The following is a 26,858-nucleotide window of genomic DNA, read 5'->3' as shown; positions in this document are numbered from 1 at the left end:
TTCTTCAAAATCTCATTAAAATCGGCAGAGACCTGAGGCACTGGGGAAAACCTTTGAGGGGAGAAGACGTATCTTAGGACGGTAGGAGTTAAGGAAAAATACAATTTTCAACATATTGCAGCGAAAGAATGACATAAACCTTTCTAAAGTTATTGGCTTTGAAACCGGTGCTCTAACTATCTATCTTTTCAAAGACTGCATGCGTCTTTGTTATTAGAATAGTCAAAAACATGCCGACATTTCTACAAGGCACACAACAATATCTAATAATTACATCAGCACAAAAAAAAAAACCTAAAATCTATCAAACTGTATGAAGATCATTTCTAAACTTGTATGCATCTTCTCAAAGACTGTATGCATCTTTGTCATTAGAATATTCACATTCAACATGCCCACATTTCTACAAGGCACCCAACAATATCTAACTACATCAGAACAAAAAATCTATCAAATCTATCATTGCTAAACTCCGAAACAGAGTTGCTTATATATCACATAATCTCATCAAGTTTGGTTCCAGTGTCCAACAAAAGCTTTTTGTAACCAGCATTAGTCCATGATTATTTCAACTACAGAATGAATGCAGAATTTCTTACCTTGCATGTTGATTTTTCTATCAAAATCAATCATCTTTCTAGTTAACGTTTTTGATCTCTTTCTGCTTTTTCCCAGCAAACATGGATCCAAAACGTTTATCGATCCAACCCACAAACTTCAGGTAGACTATCCCATGCACAAATTACCTACACTCTGATTGGTCAACTAATTCTAAGTCCACCAATAAAAAATTGTTTTGAACTATCAATAGATGCTCTGATTGGTTAATTAATTTCTAAGTCCACCAATAGGAAACTTGTGTCGATATATCAATACCTATTGCACCTAACAACGTGATTGCAATGCAGTTGCATAGTTAAGGTGAAAGTGCTTCAAAAATACACAATTTTTTCAAGAATAATGTAAAACACTCTATTTACATACAACATCTTAAACTCTTTTATACCATACATATGTAAAACATTTTCTACAGTAATTATAGTATATCTTTGCACGACCCCACCACATCACATCACCTTTTTAAAAAACTTTCAAAAAGTATTCCTGATTTTGATTGGACTTTTCCATGGCAGCATTTAGTCCTAGTTTGAGATAGAGACAACATCTTTCAACTCTAAATGTTGATTTTTCTGACAAGCATGCGCCTAAAGCGGGTATCTTATTGGCAACCTCACTGCAACCAAGCAATTTGACAGAGTGCTCAACGACTTTCATCGATTACAAACAAATCTTTCTATGCTTTGTGTGTTTTGTTGTCTTTTTAGTCATACTTGACTAATGTGCATTTTGCAAGATATTATTGTAAAGTCAAGGGTAAAAAATCCAATTTAGGACACAGCGAGGTACGTTGCCAACATGCTTTAAGCCCCCCTCACACTTGAATGTGCATAATATATACAAGTCCGCATGAGCTGTGTATTAACATTTTTGGGGTTTATGTAAAGTATGCATGCCAATAAAGTCATTTCTTTGGTTTGATAACCAATGGTGGGTCAAAGTAGGAAACATCTTCTTCCTTGCAAACCTAACCTAAAGCAAAAAAAAATGTTAGTGCGCAACTCATGCGAGTATTCGTCTTACATTTCGGTTTTTAAATGTACTGCTTTATCTAACATTTGATGATTTTAGATATGTCACCATATTTTACCTAGTCGGTTAATGGTGATCCTTTTGTAAATCTGACTACAATTTGGTCATGAATTTGACTGCCACTGTCAGTTTGTGAAAGTTTTCTTGATAAACCATTCATCATCATCATCATAATATTATGAATATATGCACAAGTGTGAGGGGCCCTTTAGTTAGACACAATCTAGCCCTTACAGTTCCCCCCGTTCATCCATCTGTCGAACCCTACGATACAACGGCTCTTCCAACGTCCCCGCCGCTCGCTTCGTCTTGGGGTGGTCGGGACCGAACACGACCAGGCAAGTCTCGTACCACTTCTTAAAGTGTTTGTAAGAGTCCCTGTATTGTCCTCTATCCTCGTAGTAGATGCCGATGTTGATGTAGAGTCGAGAGGTCAGGATGTGGTTTTCCCCGTAGGTCTGTAGACACAGGGCTAAGGCTTCTTCATACAACTGTGGGGAGGTAACAAACACAAATCAATATATATACACTATTTGTAAATACTTTGCGCTTGGGAACACATCTATAAGCAGCAACACCTGTGCTGCATTGCAATGAGAACTGACAGATGGTCACAGAAACATTGGTTCCATAAATCACTTATAGGTTGTACACATATTGCCTTTGCATTCACAAATTGATATTATGATAATATCCAAATAAACATTTTGTTCAAAGGCCATATTATTGCTGAATTCTTATTTCTCGGATTCCTGTCTCTTTTTTTTTCAGATTTTGAAAAACACTGTTTTTTTCACAGTCACGTAGCATTTGAAATTAACCCTAAAATGCTCATATTTTGACACCAACTGTTACAGAAAGTTCTACCTTCCTATGGTCACACCAATTTGATTTGTTGGATTTCGAATTCTGAAAAAATAGGCTTTGCTGTAAGAAAATAACGAAAACAAAGCTTGAAGACCAGGTTCATGCCTCGGTGTGCTCAGTTCTGTGCCACCAAGATTGTGAGTCATGCTCAGGTTTTCTACCCTACCCTCTGAGTTATTATGATTGCTTCAGTCTGTCCTTACGAGGACAGTTATATGATTATAATAATAATAATAACTTTATTGCAAGTTCATGCCCGAAGGCTGATTGTAGACAAACAAGTACATGGATATACATGGGAATCGACATAGTTTTCTAGTCTACTGTGAAAGTTCTATGTTAACTATGGTTGACTATGGTTGGGTTTGACTTCTTTTTTGAAGGCAGTGGAAAATGAAGAGACCCATGTTTTGTATCGTAAGTGGGTTGCTTGATTTTAGTATTAAGATTGATTTTTGTAAGTTAGTCAAATGGTGAAAGCTAGGGGAATTAACGGAAGCTGTTTTATATAATTCGTTTCTTTCGGCGTCATATAGAGGACATTGGCAAATAAAATGGATTTTATTTTCCACTGCATTCATTGTACAAAACTTACACATTCTCTCGTGAGCAGGCAGCTTTTTAACTATATAAGTGTTAGAGCAAAATTGTCTAAAGAAGTAAGACAATACCACACAAAGATAAGATTGAGTAAGAAGTGATCGGTAAAGGGTAACAGAAGTATGCGCAGGCCAGCCAAATTGTGATTATTTCTCATCCATGCTCAGGATGAAGCTGAAGCAGACAGGTCCTAGATCATGTCAAAATCAGGTCAGAGGTCATGTCGTCACCATTATCGACATAGAATTCGAATACAACAAGTTGTTTTCCGAAATACCCTAGTAATCGGATCAGCCGGAAGGCAATGAAACCTGCAGGAAGGCTGGGACCGAGGATGATACAGAGTACATCATGTTGTATTCTATTCAATATGTCATACCACCCAAAAAAACACACATTTCAATGCGAAATGCCATCAGAAGAATTGTAACAATAATATTGCAGTGTTCAATTTTTGAAAGTGGTGCACTCGGTGCACACAAAGTGCATCCAAATGGTTCTATGGAAACCTGTGTGATAACCAAAGATATCACCCAGTCAGGAATACCCATATCAAACGTTATCACGGCCCAAATATGACATTACATGTAGGTCTAGCTGTCACACCATCATTGTACCAGTAAATCACGAAGATGCTGTCAGGAAGACACTAGTCTCATTGGTTGATGATGACTGGTTGCGTTTGACTGACATGAACAGCCCTTTTGATGTAAACTTTTCTGTATGAAAAAAAGCTACAGCATATAACAGGTAAAAGAACAGAGCTTCAGAGGATTTTGTATCACAGCAACAAAGCACACAAGGGAGAAACAGGTTTGTACTGAAATGTAAACTTTAGTGTGTGTAAATTTTAAATAAGCTGCAGCATAACAAGTCAGGGCAGAGCACTTCAGACCATTTTGCATTGATGGGCAAGATTGAAGCCATAAATCCAAGGGCCACAGCAACACAGCACACAAGGAAGAAGCTGCTTTATACTGGAATATAAACTTTAAACAAGCTGCAGCATTACAGGTTAGGGCAGATCACTTCAGAGGATTTTCATCGACTATCAAGATTGAATCAATATAGCCAAGGGCCACAGCAACACAGCACACAAGGAAAAAATGGGATTGTACAGAAATGTAAACTTGAGTGTGTGTAAACTTTAAACAAGCTGCAGCATAACTGGTTAGGGCATGGAGTTTCAGAGTATCTTGTGTTGATGGTCAAGATTGAATCCATTAAGCCAAGGGCCGCAGCAACGCTAAGCACACAAGGGCAAAACAGGACTAGGTTTGTACTGGAATGTAAACTTATAAGTGCGTGTAAATTCTAACAAGCTGCAGTATAACTGGTTAGGGCGAAGAGTTTCAGAGCATCTTGCATTGATGGTCAAGATTGAAGCCATAAAGCCAAGGGCCGCAGCAACGCTAAGCACACAAGGGCAAAACGGGACTAGGTTTGTACTGGAATGTAAACTTATAAGAGTGTGTAAATTCTAAACAAGCTGCAGTATAACTGGTTAGGGCGAAGAGTTTCAGAGCATCTTGCATTGATGGTCAAGATTGAAGCCATAAAGCCAAGGGACGCAGCAACACAGTACACAGGAGGAGGTTTGTACTGGAATGTACCATGCATGCATGAGGGAGGTTACCCCTCCTCTTCCAGCCGCCGTGCAATCATTCTGTAGTAATCCTCATTCAGCGTCCCCTCTGCTCGCTTTGTCTTGGGATGGTCCGGACCGAAGATCTCATAGCAGGCCTGGTGCCATTTTTTGAAGTGCCTGTATGCATCTTCATACTGATGCCGATCCTCATAGTATATCCCCATGTTGATGTAGAGTCTTGTCGTCAGGATGTGGTTTTCACCGTAACTTTCAAGGCACTTACTAAGGGATTCCTGGTACAGCTGATTTGCATGCATGGGAGGGGAGTATCGTTAGGACAGCAGTTTCGGTTGCAAAATCCTGATGTATACAGGTGTGTGTGTGTGTGTGTGTGTATGGGCAATGTGTACATGTAACAGTGTGTACAGGATTTGATTTGATTAGAATTGCAACAGTGCCATACATGTAAGACACAGGCAGCTATTGCTGGTGTTGTGACCCACACACATACATGTAATATACCAATCCCATTTTTACACTTGGGCGGAGTGAGGAAAGTCATGTAAAGTGCCTTTCTTCCAAGGGCACAAGATCGGTGACATCAGGAGTGTTTGATGTTCAATTTGCTGCTGACCTATTCCTCCTGGAGGCATATGTACATGTATGTGTGTGTGTGTGTGCATGTCTGTTGCCTAAACTAAGGGAATCTTGTAACTGTTTTAGAAAACACAGAAATGTACAGTCAGATACGTGTATGTAGCTGGTAAGTAACATTATTGGAAGACTAGCTTGCTTGATTGTCAATGCATTCATACATGATTCAAGATGATGTTTGACCCCACAAACTATTATAATATTATTCCACATGGTTAACATGAACCCTTAAGGTACTGTTATAATTCTATTTCCACATGGTTAATCCTAACCCTGCCTTACCTCCAGTTGCACCTGACTGCCTCTGTCCGCCAGGATGGCCTTGGTCATGATGGCCTCAGCAAGATGCCCGTGATCTCGCAGCTGGGTTTAAAAATAAAAAACTAATGAGATGACGACATGAAAATTGCTTGCACTAGTTAGGGCTACTCCTTCATTTGCATCACTACCCCTCTCCATAACAATTTCATTTTGAACAAATTAAAGAATCTTTTCATTCAGTGTCAAAAGCATTTTTAGTTAGTACTGACCTGTTTGAATGTCTCCATGGTCAGGTCGATGTGTTTGTTGAGAAGTTACGAGTGTCCAAAGCGTCTGTAGTTAGTACTGACCTTATTTGAATGTCTCCATGGCCAGGTCCATGTGCTTGTTGAGAAGTTACGAGTGTCTAAAGCATCTCTAGTTAGTACTGACCTGTTTGAATGTCTCCATGGCAAGGTCGATGTGTTTGTTGAGAAGTTATGAGTGTCTAAAGCGTCTTTAGTTAGTACTGACCTGTTTGAATGTCTCCATGGCCAGGTCGATGTGTTTGTTGCCCTCCTGAGAGGCCCGTGCCTTGTCGAGGAAGGCTGTGGCAGCGGGGTACTGTCTCTCGTCCAGCAGACATGCCTGCCAACTCTCCATGTTAAACGCCAGCTGCATCCGAGTCTTGGCCAGCTTGAACTGGGGGAGAAACATTCACAAGAATATTTCAATTCTACTGTATTCTACTAAGTGTGTGTGTGACGGTGTGTGTGTGTGTGTGTGTGTGTGTGTGTGTGTGTGTGTGTGTGTGTGTGTGTGTGTGTGACGGTGTGTGTGTGTGTGTGTGTGTGTGTGTGTGTGTGTGTGTGTGTGTGTGACGGTGTGTGTGTGTGTGTGTGTGTGTGTGTGTGTGTGTGTGTGTGTGTGTGTGTGACGGTGTGTGTGTGTGTGTGTGTGTGTGTGTGTGTGTGTGTGTGTGTGTGTGTGTGTGTACATCATTTTTTTTGTATTATATATATATACAATATGTCAACATGCATACACATACAAACACAGATACACAGTCAGACAGATATATAATATAGACAAACATGCATTTAAGCCCAAAACAAATTACATCACACCCTTGGAGTGAAGTGAAAAAAAAATTGGGTAATTTGCACACATACACACAAATATACATGTACTGTACATGCCACACAAATGCATAAACACTATTCACATTGAGGTGCATACTATGGTGAATGACTGTTACCTTGTTTTTATCATCCTGAGGTAAAGTTTCCCTGAGTTCCACGGCTTTGATGCCGTTATGAATCGCTGGCCTGAGCTCTGTCAGCTGCTGGGGACTTACAAAGTCATACAGCTTCAGTTTCTGAAAGATAAGAGTTACATTGTTTTAAATATACAGTCATAAAAGTTGATTCAGAGGCATAATGTAAACAGAGAGTATTCATCCCAATGTTAACACTGCCCAATCAGCACTAAGGACAGGACAGGGACTGTCCAATCAGAACTAAGGACAGGATAGTGACTGCCCAATCAGCACTGAGGACAGGACAGGGACTGCCTAATCAGGACTAAGGACAGGATAGTGACTGCCCAATCAGCACTGAGGACAGGACAGGGACTGCCTAATCAGCACTGAGGACAGGATAGTGACTACCCAATCAGCACTGAGGACAGGACAGTCACTGCCCAATCAGCACTGATGACAGGACAGTGACTGCCCAATCAGAACTAAGGACAGGCCAGGCCTGTGACTGCCCAATCAGCACTAAGGACAGGCCAGGCCTTTGACTGCCCAATCAGCACTGAGGACAGGGTAGTGATTGCCCAATCAGCGCTTAGGACAGGACAGGGACTGCCCAATCAGCACTAAGGACAGGCCTGTGACAGAAGTGTGGTTTGTACCTCAGTAAAGATGGTGGCGGTGAGTTCGTAGACTTGCGCCATCCTCTCGGGCCGTGCTCCCAGGTCCTCCCGCTCGATCCTGACCGCGGGAGCGAGCATCTCCTCCGCAGCATCATGGCGGCCTCCCTGGGTCCTGTAAAATATACAACGTACAATAAAAGACAGTTCAATTTTTAAAAGTTTTTAAAAAAGTCTTCCCGAAACCATTTAGTGGCGCAGATGACGGTGCCTATCTCCAATTCGAAGCTCTAAGACTAGGTTTAGGCACAGATCCATCCCCTTGTATCTGTACCTGTACCTGCAAAATTTGACAAAGTGACATGTGGTCTTCAAGGATGACAGAAGCGTTAGTAAACTGTTGGCATCTTGACAAGTGTCCACTGTTAACATCTCAAACTTTCAACGTCAAGTCATTTTCACCTTTTCCAGAGCTAGATTTCTGGCTGTGGTAGGATTTGTACATCTTTGGTCACATGTAAGTGTAAATCTATATATTAGGAAATTAAAAGTAACCGATACATCAAGATCCAGTATTTTGGACCTGTATCTAAATGATTTTCTGTGGTCAGCAGACATACACAAAGGACATCAGACTTACATGACTCTGGACACCTGAAGGTACCTCAGGCCCAGGGTTTCCTTGGAGACATCCTCCTTGCTCTCCAGTTCCTTCAGAGATGCCTTATACCTCGTCTCCATCTCTTCTGCTCCTCCAGCCTGAAAAAAAGACAAAAATTTCATCATTCTGTACAGGGGTTTTTCTAGAAAAAAAATTGCAAAGGGGAGCATTGTGAGGGAGCGGAGCAACCAAGCAGGGGGATGATGTAGGTTTTACCTTCCACAGTGATGCGTTTTAGAGAATTTAAACTTATTATAGGGCATTCTTTGGCTTCCTGAGGGGCAGAATTACGGCCAGACAGGTCACAGTTGAAGACTGGCCACATGTGACCTTGTAGTATTCCATGGTCAATTAGAACTGAACTGAGCGCGAACCCCCTGGACAGAGCCGCCTGAAAGTGTGGTGTGAAGACTAGCCGTCAGGCGATCACTCTCAGCCAATCCGATCAGTTTCGTAACTTTCTACCACTTACCAGAGGTCACGTTAGTAGGCGCCTAACTAGGTCGTCGCACAAATTGAACGATCCTCGTTGCCATACAAACCGCTATCGAAACAGTGCCGTACCATTTATTTTCCGCTTACTTAATACACATATGCAATGTCTATCGCTGTGATCTTTGTATTATTGTCTTAAAGAATTAATGGTTTTAATAATCAATGCGTTTTTGTACCATGTATTTCATATCTAATTGTGAATTGACGTGAACAATTTTTAATGTAAATGCTACAGCTACAATTCAGTCGCTTGACTGCTACTGTTGTGCATTATTTTACTCTCTGAAATAAATAAACCATTCATATAGCCGACCGCTGCTCACCCCAGGGACCCCAGCGGCAGTATAATCAAATATTGGATACTACTACAGAAGACAACTATGTTGAACACTCACAGCTCTCCAGTAGGCCAGCAGCTGGCTGCTGTAGTCCTCGTTGTACAGGTGATCAAACACGTCCCAGTCTAGCAGGCACTCAGCAAGTCTACTGTGGTCACCTATCTTAGTCAGCTGGTAGGGGTACTCCTGTTAAGTCAGACATGGATGTTGGTATGTTACTGGAAATTTAACTGATATCCTTAAACAGTAACATGCATTCATGGCTGCAGTAATTGGATTTTGCGGTAAGGAGAAAATTGAGTGTTTGCGGTGGCATTGAGTCCGCGATAGCACTGTAGTCACATACTGCTACTGTAATGGAAACACCGGTGCCAGTCAGAAACCATTTACTAGCAACTAGGCCAGGGTGCTACAGACGGACAGAACAGTTGCCTCCTAACATCATAAAGTTGTACAAATTGAATGTGTAGTATGCACATGTAACATTTGGACATGAGGGCAGGCAGGCAGAAGACAAATAAGTAAAATTTTTGTTGTGGTTTTGAGACCGTGAACATAAAACAACTGCGAACTTAAAATATGCATATCAAACTTTTTCAGTAATGGTCCACATAATCATGAGGTTACATAATATATGATCAAGGCCCATAGTATGACTTAGGGGTGGATACCGGTTTGGCTTGATAAGGTCCAAGTCCAAGTTTAGGTCCAGAGATTTAGGTTCAGGTCCGGACCTGAACCTGGCCCTGATCCTGTCCAGTTGATGTTTTGTTTTATTAGACCGATATTAAGCATAGAGAATTAATACTGACACGCACGACTATAAATATTTCTTGGTGAGAAGACTTTCAAGATAAACCATTGTTTGATATTTGAATGTTACACATATTTTAAATGCCTTTTTTGTCAGAGGGGAGACTCAAAACACTTTTTATCAAACAAAATAGAAATATATTTGTACTTTGTTCAGGTTTTTTTGGACTCAGGTTTTAGGCTTTCAGGTTTTTTGGACTCGGTTCTTGGATGTTATAAAGGTCCAAATCAGGTCCAGCAAACCAGTATCCAACCCTAGTATGTTTGTTGATCACATAATGTTTCTGCAGTCTTACCTCCACCCTCCTGTCGATGTTAGCCACGTGTTGGAAGAAGTTGGCCAGTTTGCTGTGCCACCAGTTGTACCTGGCCTCGACCCTGTCTTCATCCGCCTCATCCACCAGGAAATACCTAGTAGTACACAACAAGAAATAGTCATGCCAGACTTATTAACCTAGGATTGTATTTTCCGAGAACTAGTAGAATGGAACTCGTTGCACCAAAGAGTCGTTATACCGGCAATACAAATACAGATACAGAAGCTAGTGCGTTACGCCAAAGGGCAGATATACTGTCTATACTGATACAGACATAACACTTGAACACAGAACATACACTAGATTTTACAGCCAGTTGTAGCATTCTATTGCCCAAGTGCAAGATAATCTTGATGTCACAAGGTTTGGCGGACACAATAACAGTATTCATATGTTGTAATAATAAATGATCACACTATTCAATGCAAAGCAATTGATTTCATCACCTACTTTGACCTGACGGCTTTGCTTAGTGACCGGTGGTAGAAATCCAGCCTGCCCTCCCCACTCTCCCCGAACGGCCGCAGAAACGTGCGCAATCCTCGGTAAACAACCGCCCACTTCGCCATCGGGAGAATCTCAAGCTTTTCCGAGTTGCCTTTGCCTGAAAAAAATGATTCCAAAGTCAGAGAAAAAGATGTGAACAAATGAAATTATAAAGAATCTATTATTTGCTACACCATATGATGTGTGTTCAGTCGTTTGTTCAACCTTTTGGACGACATAGATTTCATAATGAAAGTAACTTTTGTTTCTGCCAATTTTTTTTTCTCTGCACGCTCACATCAGTTTAGGGTTCCCAGAGGATGTCATCCATATAATAGAAACAACATGGCCTTAGCAGAAACACAACATTTCTTTCCTAAGCCTGAGTGTGAGATTTAATGTCCTGCTGTCCTTCTTGTATGGCGTCGTGTGGCGTAATGGAAAGAACACCCGACTGTCAAACAAGGGGACCCGAGTTCGATTCCGGCTTGCTCCCTAGACATGTCTGAAGATGCGCCCCGACGTTGTGCCCTTGGGAAAGGCACTTTAACACGACTTTCCTCACTTCACTCAGGTGTAAATGAGTACCTAGCTCATCTCGGGTTAGGGACGTCCCTTGGATAGGACTTTACATGGAGGTCCCGTGTTTGGTGAGAGCCAAACCCCGCGCACGTAAAAGAACCCACCACGCCTTTCGAAAAAGAGTAGGGGCATGCCCCGGTGTGCGATGGTCCAAAACCTTACAGTCTTGTAAACGTCTTACGTACCGTGCTAGCAGTCCTCAACTTAATGAGGTAAAGCAGGCAATATTAAGAAAGAAAGAAAAGAAAGTCCTACCTCGCTTTTTTTTATGTGGCATGTCTTTCGGCATGAGGTTGTCTTCATCAACCAGTATCCTCAGCAGTTCAGTCTCCAACAGTCCTGTGTTTGAACACTCCAGCAGACACAAGGTCGCCACCAACAGGAACCCTCCATTCTCCTCCTCAAACCTCTCCAGAACCTGTGTCAACAAACTAACAACAACAATGAGTCAACAAACTAACAAAAAACAAAAAACACATTAACCAGTCGACAAACTGCAACCACACAACAACCTGTTAACCAGTCAACAAAATCATACAACAAATCAACAAAGACACATTAACCAGTCTACAAACTACAACGGTTACCACATCGTAGATTTTCCTTGTTGCTGCATATCAGGTCCTAATTTGTATAATTTACATTTGGAGGTTACTTTTCATACAATACATCTAAGCCAGGGCTTACTTTCCATCGGCAAGACCCTCAATCTTCTTGGAGACTTTCTCAAACACCCTGCACTAGAGATATCTCAAACTGTTTTTGAAAGTGTGTACGTGTATAAAACCTGCCGGATTAATTCTAGTTCTCTAAGCCAGGGCTTACTTTAAGAGTCCATCGGCAAGACCCTCTATCTTCTTGGAGACTTTCTCAAACACCCCGTAGACCCTCAGCTCCTCGCAGGCGATGGACAGCCAGAGGGGGTTAGCGGAGGAGTCCTTGGACAGCAGGCTGTTCATCTGCCCATGGTCCAGCCTCTTGTTGTACTTGGATAACATCGTCCTCACTATTTCCTGGGGAAACAAGGGAGGGGACTTGTGTTGGAGTTTTATTTTCATCCACTGTTAGCTTCTAGAGAAGTTTTTTCCCCATAGTGGAAAAGGTAGTATTTTTGAGGCTGAAGGGGATTGGGTTATCCAATGTGTCTAGGGCACGGCCTCATTCCACAGCTTTTTAAATTTTGTACCTCCCCAGCCAAAGTCAGGTACCCATTTTTACACCTGGTTGGAGTGATGAACATCGTGTAAGGGGCACAAGATCAGTGACATGAGATATGCAGCACTGATCTTGTGCCACTTTGCACCATTTTCCCCCATTTACATTATTTGGCCAATTTCAAATCTTAAAATTCACAATTTCAGACGGCAAGTTGCGCCAATTGTTGGTGCGACTTTGCAAATGCTTGGTGAAATTTGGCGCAGTCCAGCAAAATACTATCTCAAGACCCCCTAGCTCCCTACCTGTCTTGCTTGTTCGTCCAGCGGCTCCAAGCTGGTCTCAATAGGTTTGATGGACCTGGTCTTGAGGGCCTTGTGCGGCGGGGTTTCCCCGATCATGGAGAACACACACCTGACCTGAGGAGCCAGTTTCCCCGGTAACCAGCTCATGTTCATGGCAGCAGCCACCTCCTCAAACTGGGACACAAACAAGCAAACATCTTAATGATTTTTAGGCACAGTGGTTAAAAATGTCAGCTTGAATGAAACACTTGGGTGCATACAAAGAACTTTTGTTATCCTGTATGAATGCTTACAGGTTTGGAGTATCTTCGAGATATCAACCCAGAATTAATGTGTTCAAAAATTTGTTTTTAGCTAGAACTGCTGAACTAGTTGTCATCAAGCAGTGTAGGAGCATTGTCACTAGTGAGCTTTAAACATTGCTTACAGTTAGATGTGCATAGGTTAGGTGTGACAGGTCGTTCAGTGTAATATAACCAGCTGCTGCTGCACCATGTGCCTGTGAAACTGGTGTGTTACACCGAATGGCAGTTACTAGTATACCTCCAGCTACATAGATACAGATACAGGAGTAGTAAGAGGTGAGAGTACCTGATTGACGGCGTCTAGGATGATGACGGTTGGTCGTGTGTTTGGGTTGGACAGGACTGCTGTGGTCAGCTGCACAGAAGACTCCAGGTCCTTAGGCATGGTGGAGTCCTGGAGTAATAATAATCATGATAATCTTTATTGCATATTATCATATAGGTAGATGTCGTCGACCAATCAGAAGGCTCCATTTCCGGGTCTGCATTCTTCATACGGACCCGAAAAGCAGGTCATTAATCTTCATATGGATATGCGGGTCTATAAACTTTTTATGGACCCGGTGTTCGAACGTTACCATTAAATGGTACTTTATTCGGTGGTTATAGGAACGACCATGCCTTATCACACCGTATAGACCTCAGGGCGGGTCATTAACCCTATATTCATGCCCATAGGGCTGAATGTGCAAATGAACAGCATTCCCGTAACCAAAAGAAAGCAAGTGTTTGATTAACATAGTCTGACTGATTTACAACAGATGATAAGTACAAAATAAGCCAATTTTCTATACAGACATTTTACAAAAGTGAGGAAGGAGATGTAAATGAGCCACAAAATTGTGTAATGAGTTAGTAGTGATTTCCGGAAATGTTTGACAGTATATAGCCAGGCCACCAGTGGGAAGTAAATACCTACGAGACACCGAGCTCTGGGACACCGGTCACGGCTCAGGGAATGTTCTTCAAACGCCATTCTATTCTTTATGGACATGTGCGATTTCATTTCTTTGTTTTCTTAGTGTAGGGTGTCCAAGAGACGCCTTGCTAGCTAATGTAATAGTCTGCCAAAATTCCACTCACGTTGACGACGCCGAGTTCCTTGAGCAGCCTCTTCAGCATCAGTTCCAGGTCCGTAGACCCGGGCGTGGCACCGACGAAGTGGAAGAAGATGTGCCAGCCTTTGTCTCCTCCGCTGGAACAGCAACAGAAATCTCTCATTAAAGGGGAGCTAAGGCCACACCAATTTATTTTCTTGGTTAACGGATTTTTATTTTCCCCCCAAAAAAAATTTAAAAAAAATAAAAATCATGAAAACAGAAGGCTGGGCCAGCCTTCCGTTTTAATGATTTTTTTTTTTTCTCTAAAATTTTTTTTTGGGGGAAAATGAAAATTCGTTAACCAAGAAATTAAATTGGTGTGGCCTAAACTTGAAATTGAAAAGCCTTAGGTATTAATACTAAACATACTCCAAAGTCAAGCTCATTTGGATCTATCAAGGAATTTGAAGGGATCAACGACTCAGTGGGCTTTTTTAAAATCAGTTTTTCTAAGTGAACCTATCCTATAAGTAGAAGGAGATTTTAGATAAAGTTACCTTCTGTTTTCCAGGTTTATCAGTCAAGAAATACAGACAAAAACAAAAATTGATCACCATTGGCACATACATGTTAGTAAATGATGGATCACAATATCAAAATCAAAACTATTACAATGCACCAAATACCATGCATTCTCACTGATATTCTTGTCAATGAGTTTTACAATCTTAGCATGAATAGAGAGTTTGAGTCAAGTGATCTTTTTTTTTCCGTTTCAAGGCGTCCTCATTTGAGGTGAAGCATGATGCTTTTTAAAGTAGCTAGTCCCGTGGTAGTGCAATGCAGCTTTGCTACGGGTCGCGTTTTTGATGAATTCAAGTAAAGCAACAATGACATGCATGAGGTAGCACACGTACCCAGGGATGGTGTTGTTAAGGGCCTTGGTGACCGTATCGTTGGCTGTCCGCGCCATGACAGCTGACTTTCCCGACCCCGGTCCGGCCACCAACACCAGCGGCGCTTCTATCGCGATGCCAGCGATGTGGTCCTGGATCTGTGGACAATACCGACATGTTGCAAAAAAAGGATCTCACTTCAGCTTGAAAGTTTAACTGTGTTGGTAGTGCCTTAAAGCCCAATTACACATAGCCAAACATGGCTCCTGAGCACCAGTTGCCACGGTGTCACAGATAGAAAAGAGCAAAAAATGTATTCCTTTCCCACCATGTTGCTAATTTAGATTGACTTAGAACTCAGAAGTTTGTTAAACCACAACACACAACTTAACTTTTATGAGACCCGTTTGATATGGTTATGACCTCATGAACTTTGACTGTACGACCTATGAACTTACCTCTCTCAGCACCTGGTCCCTGCCCAGCACGACCTCTGCACGGTTCTTCATGAAGGACTGGAAGATGTAAGTCACAAAATGTAAATAAGTGAAAGTGAATTCAAAGTGAAAGTGATCTCAATCCAGCTTACCTCACCGAAGAGCTAATCTTCCACTGGTCATGACAAAAAAGACAGACGCTATGTACAGTATTTACAGGTTCATTGTATCAGGGAAATCCCCCTAGCTCTTTTCAACCACCACAATGAACAGTGGACCATTGCTTAACGTCCCGACCCAAGGACAAAAACCATTTTCAGGTGAGCTACACTGCCGGATTTGAACTCGAGGCTTCTAGTTCCAGAGGCAAGGCTGTTAACTACTGGACTACGCACGCTACCGCTGAGATGTAGTGTTTAGCCATCTTTATTTCAAAAGAAAACAAGCATATGCTTACAGTTACAATGTACCTATCTCTCAACAATATACTATAAAAAGTAACCGGACAACACACCTCATGAGCCTCCCTCTGTCTCTGGTAAGGGTCGGCGGGGGTGTCATCGAGAGGGTACTGCATGGAAATCCTGTCTTTAAAGAACTCCAGAACCTGCAACAACACAGACACACTCAGCTGGGACATTAGTGACTGAAGGGAAGGATGGGGGATGGCTAACTGGAGAGTAAGATTTTAAAAATGGAAGCACATAGAAAAGGAAGAGGGGAGAGACAATCAGGGGGGTAATGTATGGATATAGATGTAGATAGAAAAGGGGATGGCTGAATGAAGTAAAGGATAGTGGGAGAGCTGAATAGATCAAGGGATGGAGAGATGACAAAATGAAGAGATGGAGAGATGGATGGATGAAGGGATGGATGGATGAAGGGATGGAGAAATGAATAAATGGAGAGATGGGTGTATGGAGAGATGAAGAGATGAAGAGATGGAGAGGAATAAATGGAGTGATGAAGGGATGGATGAATAGACAGATGAAAGAGATGGGTGGATGGATGGAGAGATGAAGGGATGAATAAATAGTTGGAAAGCTAAAAGGATGAACTAGTGATTGACAAACCTGAGGAAGAGTGGTAGACATAGATTCTATCTTCTATATAATCAGTGGAAAGAATCATTACATCTAAGGAAACAGAACTGAAAGAGCTTTGTAGTTTCTGAAAGAAGAGTTTCCATAGCTAGACCGTTCCTTACCTTCTGTGTGAAGAGCCCGTCCAGCCCCTTCAGATACACCTTGTCTTTGTCCGTATCGATGTGGTCAAACTCACAGTCATAGTAGATCACTCTGTCCTCCTGAGGGGACAAACACAACAACTAGTCAAACTCACAGTCATAGTAGATCACTCTATCCTCCTGAGGGGACATACACAACAACTAGTCAAACTCGCAGTCATAGTAGATCACTCTATCCTCCTGAGGGGACAAACACAACAACTAGTCAAACTCGCAGTCATAGTAGATAACTCTAGATATCCTCCTGAAGGGACAAACACAACAACAGGACGGCTCAAACTTGCAGAATTCCATCACTGGCAGCAGTAAGCTGGGCTCAATGTTGGCATGAAAGCCACCTACATGTAGTGTTTTAACTTGGTAGTTAAAGGATAAGTCAACTCCAGAGGAGTGTGCTCTGGTTCTGCTAATGATAATTCCTGAATCCAAAAATGTAATCGTATTGGCAACTTCCTATTGAGCTTGGACTAGACCGCAATTGTATTATACAGCATCAGTATTCTGATATCCCCTGAGTACCCTACTGATAAATTACAGCCAGGTGTAACACACTATATTGTGAACAACCATTGGACAAACTTCAACTAAGAAATCTTGGGTTGAGCTTAAAAATCACTTTCGCAATGAGTCACAGCTGTATAGTCTAGAAACTTATAGCTTTAAATTTAGTAACTTTATTTTCCATTTCTATCACGGTGAGGAGTAATGAAGAGGCGAAATAGCAAAGAGGGCAACACGACAAACACATAAATTGGACCTCATACCAACACGCACAAAGAGATACGCTTTTAACAGTTCCATACCTTATATTGTAAAACTCACGAACAATAAGATGTAATGGAAATTTTATGTATACAGTATAGTGTCGATTTTAACGTGCCGTGAGATTTAATTGTTGTACTATGTAGTATTTTATTGTGTGTAATCTTTGCAAGCTATGTAATGAATTCCGCAATTCAGCCTTTTTGGGCTGCGAAGAGAGATTCAACAAATAAACCAGTCATATCATATGAAATTGACTGTAGATGACTGTTTTAAGCACTCAACTTGAAAGCAAGGGAGAAACTTACTGAAAACCTAGTCTGTAACATGGTCTTGAGCATCTTGAGCTTGTGAGGTGCAACGGGGTTGTCGTCCAGAAACTCCTTCTTGTGTCTGTCTGGAACCGTGTCCATGAAGGCAGCATCTCTGATCATGAACAGGGCTGGAACAACAAAAGAAAGATTACTGGACAAATTCTGATTCACTTTTTCACCAAAGGGCCAAAAAAAGAAGAAGAGTACAGCTTGCTCTTGTGAATAATTTGTGTGACTCATAACCGTGAATAATTTCATCAGATTGGTGAATAACTGAACAGCAAAGTTCTTCATTCCCAACCACATATTTAACCTTCTCCCTGCTGCCTAGCTTAGACTGTAACAAATAGGGAATTGGTTGCCAAACGGCTACTTCAGAGTGCTAAATGTTACCAAGAGCCAACGCTTCAGTGCACAGTGACTGAGCAAGTCAGAATTGCCATGATGAAGATAACAGACAGTCATCAAAACGCTGGCTCTTGCTAAATATGTGGTCATGAATAAAGAACTTTGCTCTTCTGTGGTACTCACAGTTTGGATTGTCCCTCCTGTAAGCAGCGTGCATGATCTCCATCTCGGTGATGGACAGTCCAAATATCCAACGGTACTCATCAACAATAGCCTGGGGAACATCTTCTACTGCAGGGACCCAACCGCACCGCTCACTGTGATATAAAATGGTTAATGGTTAAAGTAGTCCCACAGCCTTTTTGAGGCTGCAGGGGCAGTGGGTTGTTATCTACTGTGTCTAGAGCAGGGTATTGGAAGGCAGAGCTCATCACTGTCGTTGCACCGCCTTTTACCTCCTCGACCAAAGTCGGGTACCCATTTTACACCAAGGTGGAGTGATCTTGTGTGTTGCGTTTTTGTGCTTTTCCCTAGGACACAACATTGGTCACATATCACGGAATTCAAACCCATGACCTCTGGGTGCTGGGTCAAACGCCCTAACCATTACGCCAAAATATGGCTCTTGGGCAGAGAGTAGTGTAGGTTTGGGCCAGGTGAGGCACCGTGAGAGACATCCCCATGGATAACGTACCTTGTCATATTGACGAAGAATGGCATGACGTTGTCCTGGTGACACCTGTCAATCTCACTCAGACAGGTGCGGAGGGTCGTCTCTGTGGTGGTGTCTTTGGGGACACCCTGCATGAGCACATTGAATAATAATCATCATATATCACATTCATAAAACCTTTGAATGTAGGAACATGACAAATTTGGTATCATTGTAAAGGCTGATTAATAATTCTTATCATAATGATATGATGATGAATAATTCTTATCAGTTTGTTATAATTATATATTCCTTCATTTTCTTTATTCTGGTATTCCTCTGACAAAATGTGTGACTGTTTACAGTTACTGTTCATTTGCTAATCAATCAAAAACAGTCCACTGATATCCATTCTATATTCTGTCGACTGGTTCAGCAAGAAATACCAGTTTCATACATTGTACTGGTATCACAACTCGTACATACATGTTTAATTACAGCAGTACAGCCAAATACAGGTATATTCCTTTAAACAAGCCAGTCTAACAATTACATATCAACAAATACTGTTCATTCAATTCATTCAGTGAGCCAGATTATAGTTCTCCAGGACCACAAAATCTGTCAATAGAAAGCCTTCTTTTTACCTTTGAAGCTTCCGGCCAAAATATAATTCACAACATCTAAATATAGCTAGAATCCACACAGTTGTGACTCATGCAGTGTTAAGGGACTCAGACTAAAACATCCCGGGCTGTGACACACAATAGAGCCTAATTCCACCTGACGTATCAACCTTGTGCTTTATAATCCATCATTATTAGCAGATTGTAGCATTGTGTACGTCGTCTCCTAGGCAACCCGATAAACAACATGAATATTTAATACCTGTCTTTTCAAGTGACCTTCAATGACACGAGGCAGGACCTAACCTTTCTTCGGAGTCTTTGTGTTCTAAATGACCTACATTTTACACACAACTGAGCATACCAGAGCAAACTAGCACTAAGTAGTATCAACAAACATTGTACTTTCATGTTTAACCCTCAAACCACCGTAGCTTTTTTACGACTAATCTTACCGTATGGGGTCAAAACTGACCCCACAATGTTTTCTACAAATACAGCTTTTTTTGGTGACTCTTTTTGTGATTTGTAAATGTGCATAGTTCCATATATCTATAAGGGACAGTTTGACATGATAAGTTGTGAATAATTTCTACTTACTATCATAATTTATGCAAAAAGAAGGAACATCGTCTTTTGCAACTAACGCTATTCAGACAAGCGGGCTCTTTTGAGGCCTGCGCCAACACTTGATGAGATATTGCATCTGAATGGCTTACGCTAGAACAACCAAACTTGGTCACTCTTGCTAAAATTTTGTTTGCAACATTTTGAAATAAATGAAATAACTAAAAAATGGTTTCTTGTTGCCATGGCAACCGGTTTCTGAGAGACATATTTGGAAAAAGTCCCTAATTTTGGATTTAACAATGTAATTTTAGGGTTGTCTTTTTAAACTGCACTTACTTTTTATATCCATGCCATCTAATGTAATTCACTATAACCTTTATGATTTGATATTCATAATATATGCAAATTTGATTACGTCATTGGTCAAAATCTAAGATGGCGGACGATGTTATTAGATTAGCTATAACCGGCTATTTCAACCTCAAATTTCATCATTTCCATGTTTATTGTAACAGAAACAATCTTAATATAAAAGTTTTAGTCTATCTTTATTGTGCTTTGAGGTTATTTGATGAAAAAATGCATTTTGAACAATTCAAGATGGCGGAACCAAGATGGCGGATTTCACCAGTGGTAGCTAAATATGAATATGATTTTTATGACGTCATTTTGACGTCGTTCCTGTTTCTATTGACAAATAACTTCTTTGGATACATATACAATTTATCATACTGAATTTCTATTAAAGTTTTATCTTGTACCTTTGAGCTATATGGAAATACCGAATTCGGTGGTTTTCGCCAATAAAACCACATAAATGACGTCATAATACGTCGCAACGTCAACAATATTTACGTTCATTAAAAAATTTAGTTTTTTCATGTTTCTACAAAATGATATTTTGTTACTATGATCATAATAACCCTTGTCATACATGTTATAAGATGATAAGTATCAAACAATAGGGAATATGAGTGCAGATTTTGCTGGGGTCAGTTTTGACCCCACTGGACCATGCATAAACTTTCTAGGATAACTTAATCAACAATCAGCCAATCTCGGTAAAATCGTATGAGAAGTTATTAGACATATATACAAACAAACTCCTAGGAGGAATTTTGGTTTCGACTAGAAATATCAAAATGGCACATGTTGATATACGTCTGGGGTCAGTTTTGACCCCATACGGTGGTTTGAGGGTTAAGAAGGTAATGGTAGGTAAAGGTAGTCCCATAGCCTCTTTGAGGCCATAGGGACAGTGGGTTGTCATCCACTGTGTCTAGGGCACGGTATTGCACACAATACATGATTATGTTTCCGTTATTCTATGTTGATCTCCGATGACTCCCATTACTTTTAAGTTCACCATATTTGATTTTGTTTAATTTTCTGTCTACCACAGAATTGTATGAGTTTTTGCTCTCTACATTTAATTTAATTGTACTGTAGTGGACTCCAGGAAGAATAGTGTGAAATTTATGTCACACTACTAGTAATGGAGATCCTAATAAAACGAGCAAACAAACAAAGAAACAAACTCACCCATCTTAGATCACACTCCACAAGATGTAGTCTCCTGGACTCACACCAAAGTCTCAGGTCAGGGAACACCTATTGTGCAGGTAGGAGAGCAAGAATGTTAACGCCTTGATTTTGTCATTTCGCATGTTAAAGACGAATTAGTCCATAAATACCAAATTAGTTGGGCCCGTCCCAGAGATTACCCTCCATGCATCAATCTAGCGTAAACACTGCATACGACTGTCCATTTGTACATAGAACCATGGATTTCAAGTTTGCTGTTTAAGATATAATTTCACAAGGTCATATTTCCCAGCATAGTTGAAGCAATTACCATTTGCTGATGTTAATCCTAAAGTTTGTAACTTTTGTAGAAAAACTTCCACCAACTTGAAGGAGCTAGTCTCCATATGACATTAATCCGCCAGGTTACATAAATCCTCCACTTTGAAAAACAGTGTGTTTGAGAGATCTCTACTAGTAGTGTAGCATCCCCGGTTCAGGGTGGCGGAGTTATGTTCCCTGGTGGAATTATGTAAGTAGATACCACCTCACCTGTTTTACCAGCATTTCCCTCTCTGCTTTGAAGTCCTTGAATGTGGAGGATACGAATATTCTGATGGTTTTCCATCCTGCCCTCTTGATCACGAGTTTCCCCTTTCCAGCAGACTTGTCCACAGTACCTTCAACCTGCAGTCAACAGTAGGACAATATGTCAATATTGCAAGGTCTTACTAATAGCTGTTTTAGCTTACTGAAGAACAATGGGATGACAGAGAAGACAGTATTTACATGTTCATTGTACCACGGAAATTCCCAAAGTAGCTGTTTGGTAGCATGTTTGGGCGAGCAACAACTGCTAAGATTTGAAACCACAACAGAAGGACTATGCAATTGCTTTCCCTTTCTGTAAATTTTGTTAGGGTTAATTACTCCCCTCTACGGTCTTTATGGCGCCATGTTGACACAATGGTGTAGGGTATTTGGCCCAGAACCCAGAGGTCCTGAGTTCAAATCCCCCGACATGCCACCATTGTTGTGCACATGGGAAAGGCACTTTACATGACTTTCCTCACTCCACCCAGGTGTAAGTACCTCAATTTGATTGAGGTTAAAGGAGAAAGAGAGGGGTGGTCTCTGCTTTTCAATACCCGGCTTTATAGCTAGACACAGTGGATTACAACCCACTGCCCCTATGGCCTCAAAAAGGCTATGGGACTACCTTTTCCTTCACCTTACTGTCTTAATAAAACAAACGAATAGGAAGTAGGAAGTCTTACCTGCAGCCATGCGTTCTCCACCTGTGACTGGTAGTTGTAGTTGTGAGAAGCTCCACAGCCCATAGTTCACAGTCTCACCTTTAGAACCACTGCACAATCAAACTCAGGCACTGGGGAACAAGAAATCAACATGAGCTAATTTCTTTACAAATTGTTTGCATCAAATTGAGAGGTCCATGGAGACTAGGGACTAGACTCTTTAGCAGGACTCTTTAGCGATGTATGTATGAGTCAGACTTTTCTCTGGTGGCATATCAATTCCATAACATTCTATTCAGTCTGAAACTTTTCTACTGCCACTCGGTCTTTCGTAGCTGATGAGGCCCAGCTGCAAGTGCAACAAGTACAGCTGAGTGCAGTAGCACTGATCTGTCATCAGAAAAAAGCCTGACTCATACATGTAGATCATACATCTAGCTGTAGCTAGTCCCCAACCTTATAATTATTGGACCAGACTGTAACAGTTGTATTGAGCACATACCCCGCACAAGTGCAAGACAACACTGGGAAATCAGTTTGGCTAATCAATTGTTTTTGTTCATAACAACTGGTGACAAAGTCATGATTGGCTGTCAACAACACACCTTACATTGAGTTACAACCCTTGACTGGCAAGTGGCAGTTCAAAATCATCAGGCATATTATGAGAAGTGAAAGTGATCTCAAACCAGTTTAGCTTACTGACAGATATTCTTCCACTGGTCAACTTACAGTTACACCATGCAAAGTTTTCAAAGTCTTCCAAGAAAATGTGAAAGAACAAAAAAACTCTATTGTTTGTTTAATACACCGTGTGTTCTTGGTCATTTTCAAAACCTAAATTCTTACACTTAGAAGTTAGATTTCATCATGAAGGCAATTGTAAGTTGTTTTTTGTCCAACTGTTATGTTTTTTTCACACATCAATTTTGCATTGTCCAATAGATGTCATACATGTAATCGAACCAGTATGGCCTAATTGCCAGTAACAATTTTACATGAAGATTTTACTATCCAGAATACTTTTAGTTTTGCCACCAAAATGAGGTAACGTTACATCAACAATGGTAAAGGGAAGGAATTTTTCTGCACATAATATTCAATTGGTTCCTTCAATCAAAGAGGTTACATGGAGGCTCCTTGCTTCAAGCTTACGTTTGGTGTCAACAGTTCGACAATAGATCCGCCATGTTGATTAGTAGTCTGACACCTTACAACGATCACACTGGAAAACATGATACTTTGCAGAAGTGAAAGTCACCCACTTTACTTCTCTTATAAGTTACAGTCTTTATAAACATCTACGAGCTCCACGTATGCTAGCTACTTGACACAGTGAGTAGCTAGTGACTATAGTTACGACAAAACTACTCGCACAACACAAGCAGGCCGGATTATCAACCTTTGAGTCGTAGTAAAGCCTGATCGCACGCAAGACGTAAAACAACACGCACGCTCGGCACACCCCTCAACTAAAACACGACCATTGTCGACTTGTAGACTAAAACGTGACCTACCTAAGGTGTTCACATGTTCTACCGCACGCACATGAGCGGTATAGACAGTATTGTAACAGGATAACGTGTCGTAAATTCCACAGAATGAAGAAATATGTCCCCGGGGCTATTGATGCTCATCACCTAGGATGCAACTTTTCATAACCTTTGACCATTTTCCCATCATGCCGTCTGTTAGGGGCGCGTCCAAAAGAAATCCGGGGATGTTGTCATACGTAACGTTACACTTTTACTTTTAGAAAAATGCCAGAAAAGGCGCTGACGGACAGAAATTAAGACGACTCCATATCTGAATCTTGATAAAACCTCTGACGAAAATTTGCACGGCACGATTTATTTTGGGAGAGATTTAAAAGGCGGGAAAGGCCTCATCAATTGTATTTGGTGCCTCTTGGAAGCGCCGTTCCTATTTCTTTTTTCCAATTAAAAGAAAAAAAACAGAACTCACATTCGCAAATTTTCACTCACCATTTTGCTATTCGTTTCATTGATTCTGGTATATTGTAAGGTAGCAAAATAGACTAGAATTTTAAACATGCCTCTTACACATGCTTTGTGGTTACATGCTTTGTTAGTGTTTTTTTCCATTTTTCAAAGCAATCCATATATCACACACCAAAAGAATATTTGCTGTTGAAAACGTAAAGGATTTCAACAATTTTGATTTCTATTAATCTTAAGTCTTGATAACGTTAACTTACATAAATCAGATAATGACAGTCACGGTCGACTGCAGAGGAGCACATTTTTTTTCTCCAAAAATCTCATACAATCACGTTATAGAGTGAACTTGTCATCAACCGGCAACAGCATGTTAGTGTTAGGCTGAAGTCCACCATTCACAGGCCCCTAGACTTTCAATGGTAAACATATAAGAAAAAGGCTGTCAAAAGTCACCTACCTGAATTTTAGATCATGGAAAACTCACATTGGCAGCGAAGTCTGATCTCTAAAGTGTCAATCTAATGAGTTTCGCCGATTTTCCACAGCGCCAACTGGTGAAATTCTATCAAAACATTGCGAGATGACCTTTGACCGCCCTACCGATAAAAGGCGGTCCGTGTATTTTCCGAAATACACGAAATACAAGTCCGAAATACCGAAATACACATGAAGATGGCAGAAATCTACCGAAATACAGCATGATTTGATGAGATAACATCACAGATTGCTATGTGCCTGCATAAGATATTATATTTATAGACCTGGCGACAAGAAAATGACAGAAAATACTTCGCGATCCCAGCGCGGCCGGCCGCCGCCATCTTGTTTTTAGTGGTATCTTCTTACTAAAGGATGTCAGTTTTATTTTCTCATTTGTTCCATTTACAGGATCATCCTCACGGGGTTAGGGTTGTTTTTAGCTTTTAGGGTTAGGGTTATGTGTTATTCTGTGAACATCGGGGAAATAATCGCATATCCGCCATTTTCGAATTCCGCTGGGATCCGCAATGCGGACCCTCACGATGTATTTTCTCCGGATTTCTTGTCGCCAGGGCCATAAAATACATTATTTGATGCCGATATGTAGCAACCTGTGATGTTTACTCACCAACTCATACTGCATTTCGGTACATTTCACCACCCTTTTGCGTGTAAATGACCCAGATACCACTTAAAACAAACATCATGGCGTATGGTAAGAATTTAAAGATGACGCGGCCGCGGGCCGGTCGGGATCGCGAAGTATTTTCTGTATTTTCCTTGTCATCAGGGCCATAACATTATTCTGTGCCGAAATATAGCAGCCTGTAATGTTTGCTCATCAAACCATACTGTATTTTGGTAGATTTCACCACCAGTTTGTGTAAATGACTGACAGAAGAAGATACCACTAAAAAGTAAAACAAACATCATGGCGTATGGTAAGAAAGATGGCGGCGACCGGCCGCGCTGGGATCGCGAAGTATTTTCTGTCATTTTCTTGTCGCCAGGGCTATATATAAATATATTATCTTATGCCGGCACATAGCAACCTGTGATGTTATCTCATCAAATCATGCTGTATTTTGGTATATTTCTGCCATCTTCATGTGTATTTCGGTATTTCGGACGTGTATTTCGTGTATTTCGGTAAATACACGGACCCGATAAAATGAGCAGATCCAAACAACACTTATTTCAAAGTGTACCGGACGCTTCAAACATGGCTAAAACCCTGTTTTTCTAACTAAATGAAATAGCCACAACCATTACCTGTCAATTCCAGCTCAAAAACGCCAACATTTCCAACAAAGAGGCCTCCTACAGATAGCCTGGAATCCAGACCTATTATAGCTCCCGAGTCTCTCTCCTCAAATAGCAATAGCTCCGCTATTTGCGGAGAGACTCGGGAGCTATAATTGGTCTGGATTCCAGGCTATCCTACAGATAATCGTGACCTTTGGCCTGTTACTGGGACTATTAGATGGTCTTAGATTGGAGTCACGACGGCGGGGCTGCAGACCTCGCGCTTCCCGCTTGAGGGCGCCTATATATCGTTAGAACTTTAAAAAACTAGAACTTTTTAATACTGTACTTCATTTTTCTTCCCAATATATACATATCCCTCATTTCTTTATTCCATTCATGCTTCCTTTCTTTTTACCCCAATTTCTTTTTCTTTCTTTCAAGATCCAATCTTCCTTTTGGTCTTTCTTTCTTCTCTTTCTTTTGATTTTTCTTTCTTCAAAGCTTCCTACCTACTTCTTACCAGACCTGGCTAAGACAACCCAGGGGACATTATAAATCTAGTCAGAG

General features: G+C 41.0%; 1 protein-coding gene across 3 annotated transcripts; it reads right to left on the bottom strand.

Annotated features, from left to right (window-relative positions):
* Window positions 1-314: 314 nt before the first annotated feature.
* Window positions 315-26,418, bottom strand: LOC136444642 (TPR repeat-containing protein DDB_G0287407-like). 3 transcript variants are annotated; one of them, XM_066442306.1, is made up of 25 exons: window positions 26,316-26,418; window positions 22,624-22,733; window positions 21,899-22,033; window positions 21,365-21,433; window positions 18,669-18,775; window positions 18,158-18,291; window positions 17,621-17,754; window positions 16,512-16,610; window positions 15,819-15,911; window positions 15,326-15,382; window positions 14,889-15,025; window positions 14,015-14,126; window positions 13,218-13,325; window positions 12,627-12,800; window positions 11,992-12,179; window positions 11,422-11,597; window positions 10,549-10,702; window positions 10,078-10,192; window positions 9,026-9,154; window positions 8,115-8,233; window positions 7,517-7,649; window positions 6,858-6,977; window positions 6,134-6,301; window positions 5,642-5,722; window positions 315-2,141 (listed from the first exon to the last, which is right to left on the bottom strand). In XM_066442306.1, exons 2-25 carry the CDS (start codon window positions 22,684-22,686, stop codon window positions 1,881-1,883), a joined length of 3,066 nt encoding a protein of 1,021 aa, XP_066298403.1. In that variant the 5' UTR covers window positions 22,687-22,733; window positions 26,316-26,418; the 3' UTR covers window positions 315-1,880. The 3 variants fall into 3 exon arrangements, with proteins under 3 accessions (XP_066298403.1, XP_066298402.1, XP_066298404.1); XM_066442305.1 differs by lacking the exon at window positions 26,316-26,418 and adding an exon at window positions 24,120-24,274; XM_066442307.1 differs by lacking the exons at window positions 315-2,141; window positions 26,316-26,418 and adding exons at window positions 3,909-5,007; window positions 24,120-24,274.
* Between the last annotated feature and the right edge of the window lie 440 nt (window positions 26,419-26,858).

The sequence above is a fragment of the Branchiostoma lanceolatum genome, chromosome 11 (assembly GCF_035083965.1).
Source record: "Branchiostoma lanceolatum isolate klBraLanc5 chromosome 11, klBraLanc5.hap2, whole genome shotgun sequence".
Classification (NCBI taxonomy): domain Eukaryota; kingdom Metazoa; phylum Chordata; class Leptocardii; order Amphioxiformes; family Branchiostomatidae; genus Branchiostoma; species Branchiostoma lanceolatum.
This window is presented reverse-complemented; position numbering and strand designations above follow the sequence as displayed.

Excerpts from the sequence above, each read along its gene's own strand:
- LOC136444642 (XM_066442306.1), bottom strand. The coding sequence starts at position 22,686 with ATGGGCTGTGGAGCTTCTCACAACTACAACTACCAGTCACAGGTGGAG. Across the intron at positions 22,034-22,623 it reads TGGAGAACGCATGGCTGCAG|GTTGAAGGTACTGTGGACAA; the intron begins GTAAGACTTCCT and ends TGTTGACTGCAG. Across the intron at positions 7,650-8,114 it reads CTTCAGGTGTCCAGAGTCAT|GACCCAGGGAGGCCGCCATG; the intron begins GTAAGTCTGATG and ends TATATTTTACAG.